Source organism: Muscardinus avellanarius, assembly GCF_963383645.1.
Source record: "Muscardinus avellanarius genome assembly, chromosome: 9".
Lineage (NCBI taxonomy): Eukaryota > Metazoa > Chordata > Mammalia > Rodentia > Gliridae > Muscardinus > Muscardinus avellanarius.
In genome coordinates this window covers 82,888,687-82,902,987 of record NC_137795.1, presented here as the reverse complement: position 1 = coordinate 82,902,987, position 14,301 = coordinate 82,888,687, and the positions used below count along the sequence as shown (strand labels likewise).

The window sequence follows — 14,301 nt, the reverse complement described above, 5'->3', positions numbered from 1 at the left end:
ATGCACAGAGAAATATCATAGAAAAATTAAAACCAGGTGCTTCCCCTATTCAGCAATAACTAGGAGAAAAGGGGCAACAGGAAGTGGTCAAGCTATAGAAAGGGCCCTATAGTGAAGCAACTAAGGTGACCAATCAGAGGGTATGGAATAGGGGAGGATGGAGCCTCTTTAAAAAGCAGGAGGTACATAAACATATGTATCAAAGTTAATCACCAAATAAGCACGGGATCGAGGGAGGGGGAGGGAATGGGATGGGGACTGGATGAGGGCTAATTGGATGATGTGTGCTTGTATATCCTCTCAAGTCTTGTATTCCAATGCGATGTATGATTACAATGCACCAATAAAAAATAAATAAATAAATAAATAAATAAATAAATAAATAAAATAAATAAATAAACCCATGATCTTCCCGTCTGAGCCTCCCAAGTACTGGGATTACAGGCATGTGCCACCATGCCTGGCTAAAACTGTCATCTTATATCATGATTAAATTTCAGGCATTTTGAAACTTTAGGCAAATTCAAAATAAATATGGGTTACTATTCATATAATTTCAGTTCAGGAGACACATTTTAAGTATAATGTCAATATCAAAAACTTTTATAAATTGACTGCCTTGACTACCTAATATTCTTAACTATATAGGTAAAATTAAGAAACAGCAGTAAGATAGAAAATAATGTACAAAATAAATTTTCAAGTTGTATAGACATTATTTCGTAGTGCTGGTCTTAGACCAAGAATAGGAACATAGATTAAATCTACTTTTAAGCACTTCGCTTTTCTAATGATGAATATATTGCATGTCCATTATAAGAGTTTTCAGTTAATGTATTTAAATGAATTATATGTAACTATTTTAATGTTTGTTTTCCAACATATTTTAAAGCAAAAGTGCTAGTATTTTTTGAGATTCTTTCAGGTCCGAGTTATAAGTCTAGTTTTGTAGCTACTGAGAGACCATGGAAAGCAAACAGCTGTTAAAGGTATATGATATAACATAGAATAATTGAATAATTTATTATCTATAATTTATTACAATACAAATTTCAAGGGAATAAAGACTGGTTTGCTGACACTAGAGTATTTTCTGCCACATATAAGTAAATACTCATAAATTTTATTTAATAGAAATTACACCTTTCTCTCTCTTTTTTTTTTTTTTTTTTTTTTTTGTAGTACTGGGGATGGAACCCAGGGGCATTCAACCTCTGAGCGACACAACCAGCTCTATTTTTTATTCTTTATTTTGAAACAGGGTCTCACTGAGATGCAAAGGACCTCACTAAGTAGCTGAGGCTGTCCATGAACCAATATCCTCTTGTCTCAGTCTCCCAAATGCTGAGATTACAAGCATGTGCCACCATGCTCAGCTCACATTCTACTTTTTAACAAACTTTTATTGGTGCCTTATAATCACACATTACAATGGAATTTAGAGTAATAGGGACATACATGCACACAGCTCTTGGTTTTGTATCCTCTCCTTTTTATATGATTTTTTTTGTGTGTGTGGTACCAGGGATGGAAACCAGGGGCATTGTACCTCTGAGTTACACCCCCAGTCCTATTTTTGAAGCAGGTTCTCACTGAGTTGCAGAGGGCCTCACTAAGTAGTTTAGGCTTTCTGCAAACCATAATCCTCTAGTCTCCGCCTCCTTAATGCTGGAATTACAAGCATGCGCCACCACACCCGGCTGTATCCTCTCTTTTTTAAAAACTTCATATTATGCATGGTTTTATATCACCTTTATAAATATCATTATAAATGGAAACAAACTATTTCATCATATATGCCCATAGTTTATGTAATTCTAGTAGATAATTCAGTTTGCTTAGTTTTTTGCCATTATATAACAATTGTTTCTGCTTATTCTCTTTCTAGTACTTAAAATTATTTAGTTAGTACAAATTCCTAGAAATAGCCTACTGGATGAAAAGATAAGAGTCTGTATTTAGGCTCTTGATACAAATTTCCAAAATACTTCATAGCAAATTCATAATTTGTTAGTTATTTCAGTTGGTATTGTGTTTTCATAGCCAGAAAGTCCTGCTGTTCCCCATAAAGGTGCTTTGTAGATATTTTATTCATTTAAACATTTACATTTGAAGTCTGAATCCTCATAAATAATTCATTCATATAAGTGGAGAAAGGCAATGTATTTTGAGTCAAGCAAATTGACAACCAGGGTAATATACTCTTTTATCATTTAATACTGAGAAAATAGTAAGAAGATAATAACTGTTGCTAATTACTCTAAGGGTGTTTAAACATGCCAACTAGATAAGAAACAGGAAATATCCTGGTAAATACTGAAGATGGGTCTATTATCTTCTTTCCTCTCTTTTTGTCTTTTTTTTAGAGAGATGTCAGAACTTGGTCTATAATTTATTTGTTCTAGAATTCAGAAGAATTTCTAGCTGCATGTTTGTTTTTAACTTATTTTTATTTTATACAGAAATTCATTGAAGAATTTTTACAGTGTTATCAATTTATTCTTGTATCCTGGAATCTGCTCACCAGAAGCTAGCACCCGCAGCAGGGCACTGTGCTCTCCAGAGACCTGGTCCCACAGGGCAGTAAGATAACTGCATTATATTACTCAGTGGATGACCACCTCAGAGCAGTTACAGGGACCCCGGAAGGCTAAGATCTGGTGGCTCATCCCTGAGGTGGTCAGCTTAGAACAGCCACAAGAAAGGCCCACAGGGCCCAGGGTCCAGTAACAGCACAGAGTCACATGGGGTTGCTCCAAGATTACACTGGACACCCTCTGCCAGTGCAGGTAGGGAGGTGCAGGCCCAAGGCCAGGAGGCAGAAGATGCAGAGTCCAGGCACATACAGAACAAGGGGTCTGAAAGAGCAGAGCACAGGGACGGAGAGTACAAAGCCCAGGGTAGAGAATACAGAACTGAAGGCCTGAAAGTACAGAGCCCAAGGCTGGAGAGCAGGGAGCCCAGGGCCAGAAATGGCAAAACTCAAGGCTGGAAGGTACTGAGCCCAGAGCCAGAGAGTGCAAAGCCTGGGCCCAGAAAACACAGAAACCTGCACCTAAATGGAACTCATTTTCAGTGACTCCCACTGCCCTGAAACCTGAACACAAAGATGTCAGAGGCAAGAAAAGGGCACAAACACTCATAAAGTGGGTCCAAAAGTTGACAATAGATTATGGAGCAAACGAGAGATATTGGAACATATTCCAGAATTTACTATAGTGTATAGGCACTATACTGACCCTATATATGTAAATTAGCAGTAATCCTTTATTATTTTTTGTCTTTGATTTATTTTTATAATTGTTAGTTTTTTTGATGCATCTTTGTTTGCTCCCTTCCCCCTTCCTTTCACAAGCTTCCTCCCTCTCTCCTATCTGCTCTCCTTTTAAAACCTTTTTTTTCCCTTACTGTATCTCCTTGTTTTATATTCAAACTATTTTACATCTCTATACCTAAATACTCTATACTAACTACAAGGCTCCTACTATATCACCATCTCTCATACTCAGCCAGACACTACCTTATTATACTTAAATTCTTACTCAACTTAATCATATCCTCCACTTTAGCCAACTCCTGTACCCATCACCTCAGCTCCTTCACCCTCATCTAACCCTCACCACTGAAGTAAACACTACTTACCCATGCATAAAATAGCTGACACCTCTATATCACTACTGTTAACATTGGATCAGACAGATTATCCATGGACTCACACATAAAATGAAAGAAGATGCCAAGACAACAGAAACACAAACCCACAAATTCTGAAAATACAAGAATGAGGTACAGTGAGTTAATAAGGGAAACCATGAATACTTACCTACAAGAATTGCAAGAAGGAACATTCCAAATCCTGATCTTCAATATGATGAAAGGCCTCACAGTAAGTGAAGGAAATGAAAGAAGAAATTGAGACATTAAGAAAGAATCAGAAAGAGGCCTGGAATGAAATCAAAGAGTCAATAAATGAAAAGAAGATAGGACTAGAAAGAAATTCTGGAAGATGAGATGAAAACGAAAACAGAATATCACTGTTAGAAGACAGCTGATTCAAAACTGAGAGAGCACTGTCAACAGTATACAGAAAACACTACAACAACAGAACCTACTATCCAAAATCTATGGGACGATATGAAACATCCTAACTTATGAATTAAAGGCATTGAAGTAGGGACAGAGGAACAGACCAAGGTTATCCATGATATCTTCAGAGAAATAATTTCAGAGAATTTTTCAAACATGGAAGAGACTTGAACATCCATGGACAATAGACATACTAAACACTGTTAAGACTAGATCAAAGAAGTACCTCACCATGCTATGTAGTAATCAAAATGACCAACATAGAGGCTAAGGAAAAAAATCTTAAAAGCACTGAGAACAAAAGATGACATTAAGGGGCAAAACAATAAAAATTACTCTGAAGGGAGGTAAATAAGCAAAGAAGAAATAACATTATATTAAAAAGAACATAGAACACAAAATGACAGGAAACAAAAATATTAAATAACACTGAAATTCAAAGGACTTAACTCGACAATTAAAATACATAGACTGTCAATGTAGATTAAAAAACATAATCCAAATATATGATGCTTACAAGAAACTCACAGCCAAAGATATTCATAGGCTAAAAGTAAAAGGATTGGAAAAGATATGCTGTGCTAATGGGGATCCAAAACAAGCAGGAGTAGCAACACTGATATTCAATAAAACAGGCTTTAAGCTAACACATATCAGAAGAGACAAAGCTGGGCACTTTCTATTATTAAAGGCAACAATCCAGCAAGATAATATAAGTATAATGTTTATTCCCCAAATGTGCATGCACCCACATTTATAAAACAACCCCTTCAAGACATCAGATCTCAAAGAAACCCAAATACAATAATATTGGGAGACTTTAACACACCACTCATGCCACTAAATCTTCAAGGCAAAAGATTAGTAAAGACTCTTCAGAATGAAAGAAAACTATAAACCAAATGGACCTAATACACATATACAGAATATTTCCACCAGAAACAGTAGAATACACATTCTTCTCAGCAGCCCAAGGAACTTTCTCCAAAATAGATCACATCCTGGATCACAAAGTAAGCACCAGCAAATTCAAAAGATGTAATATAATTCCCTGCATCTTTTCAGATCACATTGGGATGAAAGTAGAAATCAACAACAGGAAGACCAAAAGAAGTTATTGAAATACATGGAGATTGAATGATACATTATTTAATGAGGAGTGGGTAAGATCAGAAATTAGGGGAGAAATAAATTTCTGGAATTAAAATAGAGACACAACATGCCAAAATCTATGGGACACTATGAAGGTGGTATTAAGAGGAAGTTTATAGCATTGAGTGCCCACATAAGAACAGAAAGTTGCAATTAAACAACCTAATGCCACATCTCAAAAACCTAGAAAAACAATTGTCTAAGCTCAAAGCCAGAATAAGGCAGGAAATAATTCAAATCAGAGCAGAAATAAATGAAATAGATATTTAAAAAGTAATACAAAGGATCAACAAAACACAAAGCTACTTCTTTGAAAAAATGAATAAGATTGATAAAAACCCTGTTCAACCTAACCAATAGAAATAACTCAAATCATTAAAATCAGAAATGAAAAAGGATATATCACCACAGACAGGAACTTCAAAGGATTATCAGAAACTATTTTGAAAATTTATACTCCAATAGACTGGAAAACATGAATGAACTCGATAGGTTTCTAAGCACACATAACCTACCTAAATTGAACCAAGATGACATAGTAAGCCTAAACCAACCAATACCAAGCAAATAAATAGAAACAGCAATAAATTTTTGCCATCAAAGAAAATCCCAGGTCCAGGCGGGTTCTTAGCTGAATTCTACAAAACTTTCAGGGAAGAACAAATCTCAATACTTGACAAGTTGTTACAGGAAATTGAAAGAGATTGAATTCTTCCTAACTCTTTCTATGGGGCCAGTATCATATTAATACCAAAACCAAATAAAGTTATCTCAAGAAAAGAAAATTACAGACCAATATCTTTGATGAACATAGATGCAAAAATTCTAAAAAATACTAACTATACACATTCAAAAGCACATCAAGAGAATTGTACACCACAACTAAGTTGGTCTCATCCCTGAAAAGCAAGGCTGGTTCAACATATGTAAATCAGTACATGTTATTCACCACATAAATAGAACTAAGAACAAAAATCACATGATATCAATAGATACTGAAAAGCATTTGACAAAATTCAATACCAGTTCATGTTAAAAAAAAAAAAACACTGCAGAAAATTGGAATAGAAGGAATGTATCTCATCATCATTAAGGCACTATATAAATAGCCCCAAACCAACATATCAAATGGGGAAAAACTGCAAAAATTCCCCCTAAAATCAGGAAAAAGACAAGGATGCTCATTATCATCACTTCTTTTCAGTATAGTCCTTGAGACCCTTACCATAACAATAAGACGAGAGGGATATCAAATGAATTCAAATAGGAAGATTGGAACTAAAATTATCCTTGGTGGCAGACAACACAATTCTAAATCTAGAAAACCCAAAAAACTGAACCAAAAGACTACTGGAGCTGATTAATCAATTTAGCAAAGTGGCGGGATACAAAATCAACCTAAAGAAATTAGTTGGCTTTTTCATAAGCCAATAATGAATCCATGGAGAAAAAAAATAAACAATTTCATTCAAAATAACCTCAAAACCAATAAAATATCTAGCAATAAACCTAACCAATGATGTAAACGACCTCTACAATGAAAGCTATAAAACATTAATGAGAAAATTGAAGAAGACCTTGTAAGATGGAAAGATCTCCCTTGCTCATGGATAGGGAGAATAAATATCAAAATGGCCTTTCTGCCAAAAGTGATCTACAGACTCAGTGCAATTTCTATCTAAATACCAACAACATTCTTCATAGACCTATAAAAATCAGTCATGAATTTCATGTGGAGAAAGAAAAGCCAAAGCAATTCTCAGCAATAAGAACCATGCAGGAAGCATCACAATCCCTGACTTCAAATTATACTAAGGAGCAGTAGTAGTTAAAACAGCTTGGCATTGGTACAGTAACAGGCACAATGGAACAAAATAGAAGATACACAAAGGAACTCACTTATAATTAATTGATCTTTGACAAAGGGGCCAAATTTATATACTGGAGAAAAGACAGAATTTTCAACAAATGGTGCTTGGAGAACTGTCTAGCCATTTGTAAAAAGATGGAACTAAATCCTTAGGAATAACCTCGAGATGGATCAAAGACCTGGAAATCAGACCAGATACTGTGAAGCTATTAGAGGAGGGCAATAGATTCAACACTCCAAAATATAGACACAGATAGTAACTTCCTCAACACTACCTCCAAAGCACAGGGAATTAAAACAAGAATTAACAAGTAGGGTGGAATCAAACTAAAAAGTTTCTGCTCATCAAAGGAAACCATAAAGAACATTTTAAAAAACCTACAGAATGGGAGATCTTTACCGGCCACCACTCTGATAGAGAGCTAATACCCAGAATATACAAAGAGCTCAAAAGACTCTACATTAGCAAAACAAATACACCAATTATGAAATGGGCAACTGAATTGAATAGACACTTCACAAAAGAAGAGATACAAATGGTCAATAGATACATGAAAAAAATGTTCAATGTCATTAGCCATCAGGGAGATGCAAATCAAAACTGTACTGAGATTCCATCTAATCCCAATCAGAGTGGTAAGCATAATGAAATTAAATAATAAATGCTGGCGAGGATATGGAAAAAAAAAAGAACATTTTTACATTGTTGGTGGGAGTGCAAACTAGTTCAGCCGCTATGGAGGTCAGTGTGGAGATTCCTAAGAAAGCTGGGAATAGATCCACCATATGATCCAGCTCTACCACTCCTGGGTATTTTTCCAAAGGGGTTAAAAGTCAGAAAACTACAGTAGCATATGCATACCCATGCTCATAGCAACACAATTAGCAATAGCCAAAATATGGAACCAACCTAGGTCTCCATCAACAGGTGAATGGATTACAAAATTTGGAGAAATATACACAATAGAATTCTACTCAGAAATAGAGAAGAACAAAATCATGTCATTCACAAGGAGATGGAAATACCTGGAGAAAATTATGTTAAGTGAGATCAAGCACAGAAAGAGAAGTGACATATGTTTTCTCTAATATGCTTGAACTGGGGAGTATTAGGGATACCAGAGGGACTTCAGATAATGAAGAGGAAACCTCAGCAAGCCAAAAAGGAAGGGTAGGGGAGGAGGAAGGCTGAGTTTAATCAATGGAAAAGCTACATTCGAATATGTGTATACATGTGGATATAACATTGTTAACCTGGACACTCAGTATTGGGAAGGAGGGAAAAGGGGAAGCAGGGAGGCTTCAAGTACTGTATGAATATGATCCACATTGTGATGTGACACTATAATGCACCCAAAAAATTAGAAAAAAAGAAATACCAAAAAAAAAAAAAAAGTAGGATCTTAGCTACTTCAGAATAGTGAGGTTTCGGTAGGAAAGAAAGATGTGTCTAAGAAAAGACACAAAGGGCCCTTCTTATATTAGAGTGTGTATATGTGTGTGTTTGGTCTGGATATTGAACCCAGGGGCATTCTATATCTGATCTACACCCCAGCCCCCCCCCTTTTTTTCAGTACTGGGGATGGAACCCAAAGACATTTTACCTTTGAGCTATAGCCCCAGCCCTATTTGTGTGTGTGTGTGTGTGTGTGTGTGTGTGTGTGTGTGTGTGTGTGTGTTACTTGGAATGAAACCCAGGAGCTTTCTACCTCTGGGCTACACTCCCAGACCTATTTTGTATTTTATTTGGAAACAAGGTATCACTAAGCTGCTGAGAGCCTCCTGCCTCAGCCTCCTAAGCACTGAGATTACAAGCGCCACCACGCCTGGCCTTTTGTGGGTAATTTCTAAAATATGATATCATTTGTGATAAAATATCTTAATGTGTAAATGGGAGATATGCTCTACTGGGAGACTAAAGAATCATTTTTGAAGGTGCTTATCTTTAGAGTATTAAAGGTAAAAGACAAACTTCTAGAGGTTCATGGGAACATGCTTAAGCAAAGACTTGCATATGGCTTGTGATTTGTCTTACTCTGTTTGCCAAAGAGGAATTATCCACATTTCCCTTCATGGAGGGTGGCAGGAGGACAAGGTTGGAAAAAATGCCCAACATCCCTTGGTGATGGTTATTAGTATCAATAAATATTTTTTGAGGATTGAATATTAAAGTATGTTGGAAATTTTATTTATTTATTTATTTATTTATTTATTTATTTATTTATTTATTTATTTTTGCTGGTCTGGGGATGGAACCCAGGGACATTTGTCCTCCAAGCCATACCCCTGCCCTATTTTTATTCTTTATTTTGAAACAGGGTCTCACTAAGTTGTGGAGGGCCTCACTAAGTAGCTAAGGCTGTCCTCGAACCGTGATCCTCTGGTTTCAGCCTCCCAAATGCTGGGATTACAAGGGTGCGCCACCACGCCTGGCTTGGAAATTTTAAATGAACATAAAAAGTAGTATAAATATTTGCAAGGGTTTTGAAATTAGAGAAGAAAATTATCCACTTAATATATAAAAGAAAAAAAACTTCTTCAGAACAGGGGATTGAACCCAGAAACAATCTACCTCTGATCTATACCTCCAGCCCTATTTATTTTATTTTATTTTGAATTTCATTTTATTAGTGCACTATAGTCTCACATCATAAGGTGGATCATGTTGACAATGGCATACATTCACACAGTAATTGGTGCCCTTCTCTCCCTCCCCATTTTGCCCTTTTCCCTCCCTCCCAATACTGAGTGCCCAGGTTAGCTACGTTATGTTCACATGTATACACATATTCAAATGTAGCTTTTCCATTAATTAACCTCAGCCTTCTTCCTCCCCTATTCCTCTTTCTAGCTTTGCTGAGGTTTCCCCTTCATTATCTGGAGTCCCTCTGCTATCCCTAATACTCCCTAGTTTGAACATATTAGAGAAAACATATGTCCCTTCTCTTTCTGTGTGCTTGGCTAGTCTCACTTAACAATGTTCTCCAAGTCTTCTTGCAAATAATATGATTTTGTTCTTCTTTATTTCTGAGTAGAATTCCATTGTGTGTATGTTCCATAATTTTGCAATCCAGTCATCTGTTGATGGAGACCTAGGCTGGTTCTATATTTTGGCTATTACGAATTGTGCTGCTATGAGCATGGGTGTGTATGTATATGTATATATGTGTGTGTATATGTATATATTACTGTAGTTCTCTGATTTCAACCCCTTTGGAAAGATTCTTAGGAGTAGTATAGCCGGATCAATTGGTGGACCCATTTCCAGTTTTCTAAGGAATCTCTACACTGATCTCCATAGCAGCTGAACAAGTTTGCACTCCCTCCAACAATGTAAAAGAGTTCCTATCTCCTCATATCATCACAGGTGGCCTCACTAAGTAGCTGAGGCTATCCTCAAATCTGTGATCCTCCTGTCTCAGCCTCGCAAGTACTAGAATTACAAGTGTGTGCCACCACACCCAGGTAAAAGAAGTTTTATAGAGAATTTTGTTTATAATAGCAGCAAGTTTTGTGAAAGACCATTAGGAGCTCATGAGACTATCAGAAGCCTTTGATCACGGTGATAGGAAAATGTCTCCAAGGGTAGTCTTGTAAATTTAGTCAGACAATAAAGGACAAGTAAAGCAGTGGATGTTAAGGGAATCCCCTTCAGAGTTACCAACCAAATTGTCTGATTGTATTCAAGGCTAAAACTTCTCCACAGTAAATTGAGGATTTTTTTCTCTTTTCTTATTTGGTTTATAAATCTAGTTTTATTTTATTTCTATCTTACCTCTGCTCTATCTCAGACCACTTGAATTCAATGAAGTGGCAAAAACAATTCTTTGTTAACCTTTTTTCTCAAAGACTAAAATAGAAATTAAGCTGCCTTCTTCCCCTTATTGAATCTTGCTCTTCCCTCCAGCATAGAATTTTAGTTTCAAGAGACTCCATATAGATTCTAATTTCCTCAATCATTGAAATGGCCTCTGTTTTACTGTATGTATGTATGATAGGAGAAAAATCATAATCACAGTAATTCAATTTTTATTATACTTGCTTTCCTCAGTTTTCTTGGTTTCACAAACTTTCTGAATAATGTTTATAAAATAAACTATAGACAGCTCCATGAAAGTGACAAATTGCTATTTTTAAGACAACAAAAGAAAACTGACTTTTATTATGTGGTGTTTCATTTTAACATACATCTTTATTTTGTTTAATCGCCTATTTTTCCATCTTACATGATCTTTTGCTCAATGGCATTTTCTTTGTGATGGACTGAGTCTCATAACCTGTGATCTCAGAATTAAAAGAAATATTGATAAGGTTTTTTTTTAAAAAAATAACAAGTTTGTGCCAGTGAGGTTTGTCAATAAGCTAAAATGAATTGGTGTGTGGTATAGACAAGACTATAATTATATATCTTCTAATTAAGAAATTAATTAATTAGAAAACATGCCAAGAAAACATGTTATTTTGTTATGATGATGTGAAAAGCCAGATGTCAACAGACTTTTCATTCTTAAGAGAATGCATTAGGAAATAACTGCAAGCCACTCATGTTTTTTGTGACACATATCTCTATATTTTTGACAGGAGCTATAAGGAGTCTTGTAATAGGCCTCAGATAATTACTCCTACCAAAAAAAAAACAGGCAATGCTTAGTAAGGACTTTTCAAATGGAGATATCCTCAGTATGTAAGCATACCTTGCTGAAAAATCACCTCTTAAAAATTTTTGAAAATTAAAATTAAAAATTAAAAAAATCACCTCTTAAGTAAATACACCCTTAGCAATTTTTCTAGGCATCCATAAAAGTGGGATAATTTACATTTAAATTAATAAAATAATATACTTTTCTAGCTACATCGATGATGCTTTATCTTAAATTCTTACAGCATGTTATATTTGTAGCTCAATGTGTGAATTTTCTGAACAGCTGAAATTATTATTACATGCTCTAAAGCTTATTGTTATATTTTCCTTTTTGATGGTGCCATCTGTCAGAAACACAAGCAAAGATAAAAAGAAAATCTATGGAGCCACAAAAGATTTTCTATTGCTTAATGTGCCCTTTATGAAAACATATCTACCTGGGAAAAATAAATGCTATGTCTTAAAGAAACGCTGTTACTTCATTGCAGATGGGGAACTCAAGGGGATTTCACCACTACCCATCCTCGGCCGGTGGTCAAAGTCAAGCTCTTCACAGAGAGCACCGGGGTCCTGGCTCTTGAAGATAAGGAACTGGGAAGGGTGAGTTCTGGTCAGCCCTGTGAATTCCAGGTAGCTTAATTAACTTCTTTGGATTCAGAGGTAAGGTAGACCAGTAGGCAGCATGTAAATTTTCTGTTCATAAACAACACAAAATCATTTATTTGTAATTTCCCACAAACTCACTTTACAGATTTAAATTATTAAACATAATTGTCTGCAGCACAAAAATGACTGTGATAGGCTCTGGGAGTATACAGAGCATATACACACCAGCCCAGGATCACCAGCGCAATCATTTTCTCACACCACACCTGCTCCTCTGGCCAGAGTGTGTGGATGATGCTGCCCCCTGTCCTTCTCAGAGACAGGAAGTTCTCTTTTATTTTTTTATTTATTATTTATATATTTATATATTTATTTATTTATTTTTGGTGGTACTGGGGTTCCTGGAAGCCCTTCTACCTCCGGGCTACACTCCCAGACCTATTTTTACATTTTTATTTGGAAACGGAGTCTCCTAAGCATCAGGTGGCTGGCTTCGAACCTGCGTGATCCTCCTGTCTCTGCCTCCCAAGCGCGGGGATTATAAGCATGTGCTACCATGCCCGGCTGGCAGTTCTCTTTTAACACACGTATATCTGCTCCTGAATTGAAAGGACCGTCTTTGTTTCTTTGTTTTTATTTTTTGTGTTTATTGTGTTTGTGGTACTGGGGATGGGACCCAGGGGCATTCTACCTACAGCTGCACCCCCAGCCCTATTTTTTTATTTTCTATTTTGAAACAGGGTCTCACTGAGTTGCAGAGGCCTCACTAAGTTGCTGAGGCTGTCCATGAACCATGATGTCTCAGCCTCCCAAATGCTGGGATTTTAAGTGCGTGCCCGTTATAAGTGAAAATGTGCATTGCATTCATTGTGATTAGCCCAATTACAAAGTGCCTCGTTGGGGTATTTCTCCTACCTCTTCTGTTTTTTCTGTGAGAAGGTGTTCCTCACACTTTTTTGTGTGTGTGTATGATGGTGGTATGAGAAACTGAACCCAGGGGCATTCTACTTCCACGCTGTACCCCACCCTTATTTTATTTCTCAATTTGAAACAGTCTCATTAAGTTGCAGAAGGCCTCACTAAATTGCTGAGGGTGGCTGAGAACCTGCAATCTTCCTGTCTCAGCCTCCCAAGTACTGGAATTATACCATACCTGACTTTCTCACACTTTTTTATTTTTGGAGGAGGGTAGTGCTAGAGATTGAACCCAGGAGCATTCTACCTCCAAGCTACATCCCTAGCTCTAATTTATTTATCTTTTTATTTTTAAACAGTCTCACTGTGTTGGTAAGAGGCTCTCTACTTGCTGAGGCTGTCCTTGAACCCTAGATTCTCCTGTCTTAGCCTCCCAAGTACTAGGATCATAGGCACGTGCTTTCAAACCAAGGTCCTCTCACACATCTTTTAAGAATTATTTTTCCTACAGTCACTTTGCTTTAAACCCAATATTCCCCACCATCCTCAATATCTGCTGGTCAAAGAAGAATATCACCTTTAGTGAATTTGTGAATTTAGTTCCTCTTGTGTGAAAGGTAAGCTGCTACCTTATGAAGTAGATGTCTTCCAAGGAGTGGGTTGTCAAGCTTCCTTCCACAGTACAAATCTATTTTATCCAGATATGAAGATTTTATAGATAATTTTCCAGATGATATAAACTTGTGAAATCTTCTTTGAAAATTCACAGTAATGATGGATAGCTTCTGCCGGGCTAAATGTTGAAGGGTACCAGCAACATTCTGAAGATTGGAAAATACTTTCCTTGAAGTCAGGATTTCTACTTATTTCAATTCTTCTACATCTTACACAGCTGGATTTTTTTTTTCATTTATAGGGATTTTGTGAGTCTGCACTGAAATGATTTCTTTTGTTTCTTAGGTATTTGTTAATACCTAAAAGTTTTGCTTTACTATTTATTCATTGATAGGCTTATAGATTCATATATTTA

The 14,301-nt window shown here is 36.3% G+C and overlaps 1 protein-coding gene across 15 annotated transcripts in view; it reads left to right on the top strand.

Annotated features, from left to right (window-relative positions):
- CADPS2 (calcium dependent secretion activator 2) overlaps window positions 1-14,301 on the top strand; it is a gene marked incomplete at both ends in the record, with an annotated part of 558,610 nt that overhangs the window by 282,999 nt on the left and 261,310 nt on the right. For all 15 annotated transcript variants that reach the window (XM_080700894.1, XM_080700893.1, XM_080700890.1 and 12 more), the window contains one exon: window positions 12,239-12,350. In XM_080700894.1, coding sequence (XP_080557020.1) covers window positions 12,239-12,350 — 112 coding nt within the window. The remainder of the gene's footprint in view (window positions 1-12,238; window positions 12,351-14,301) is intronic.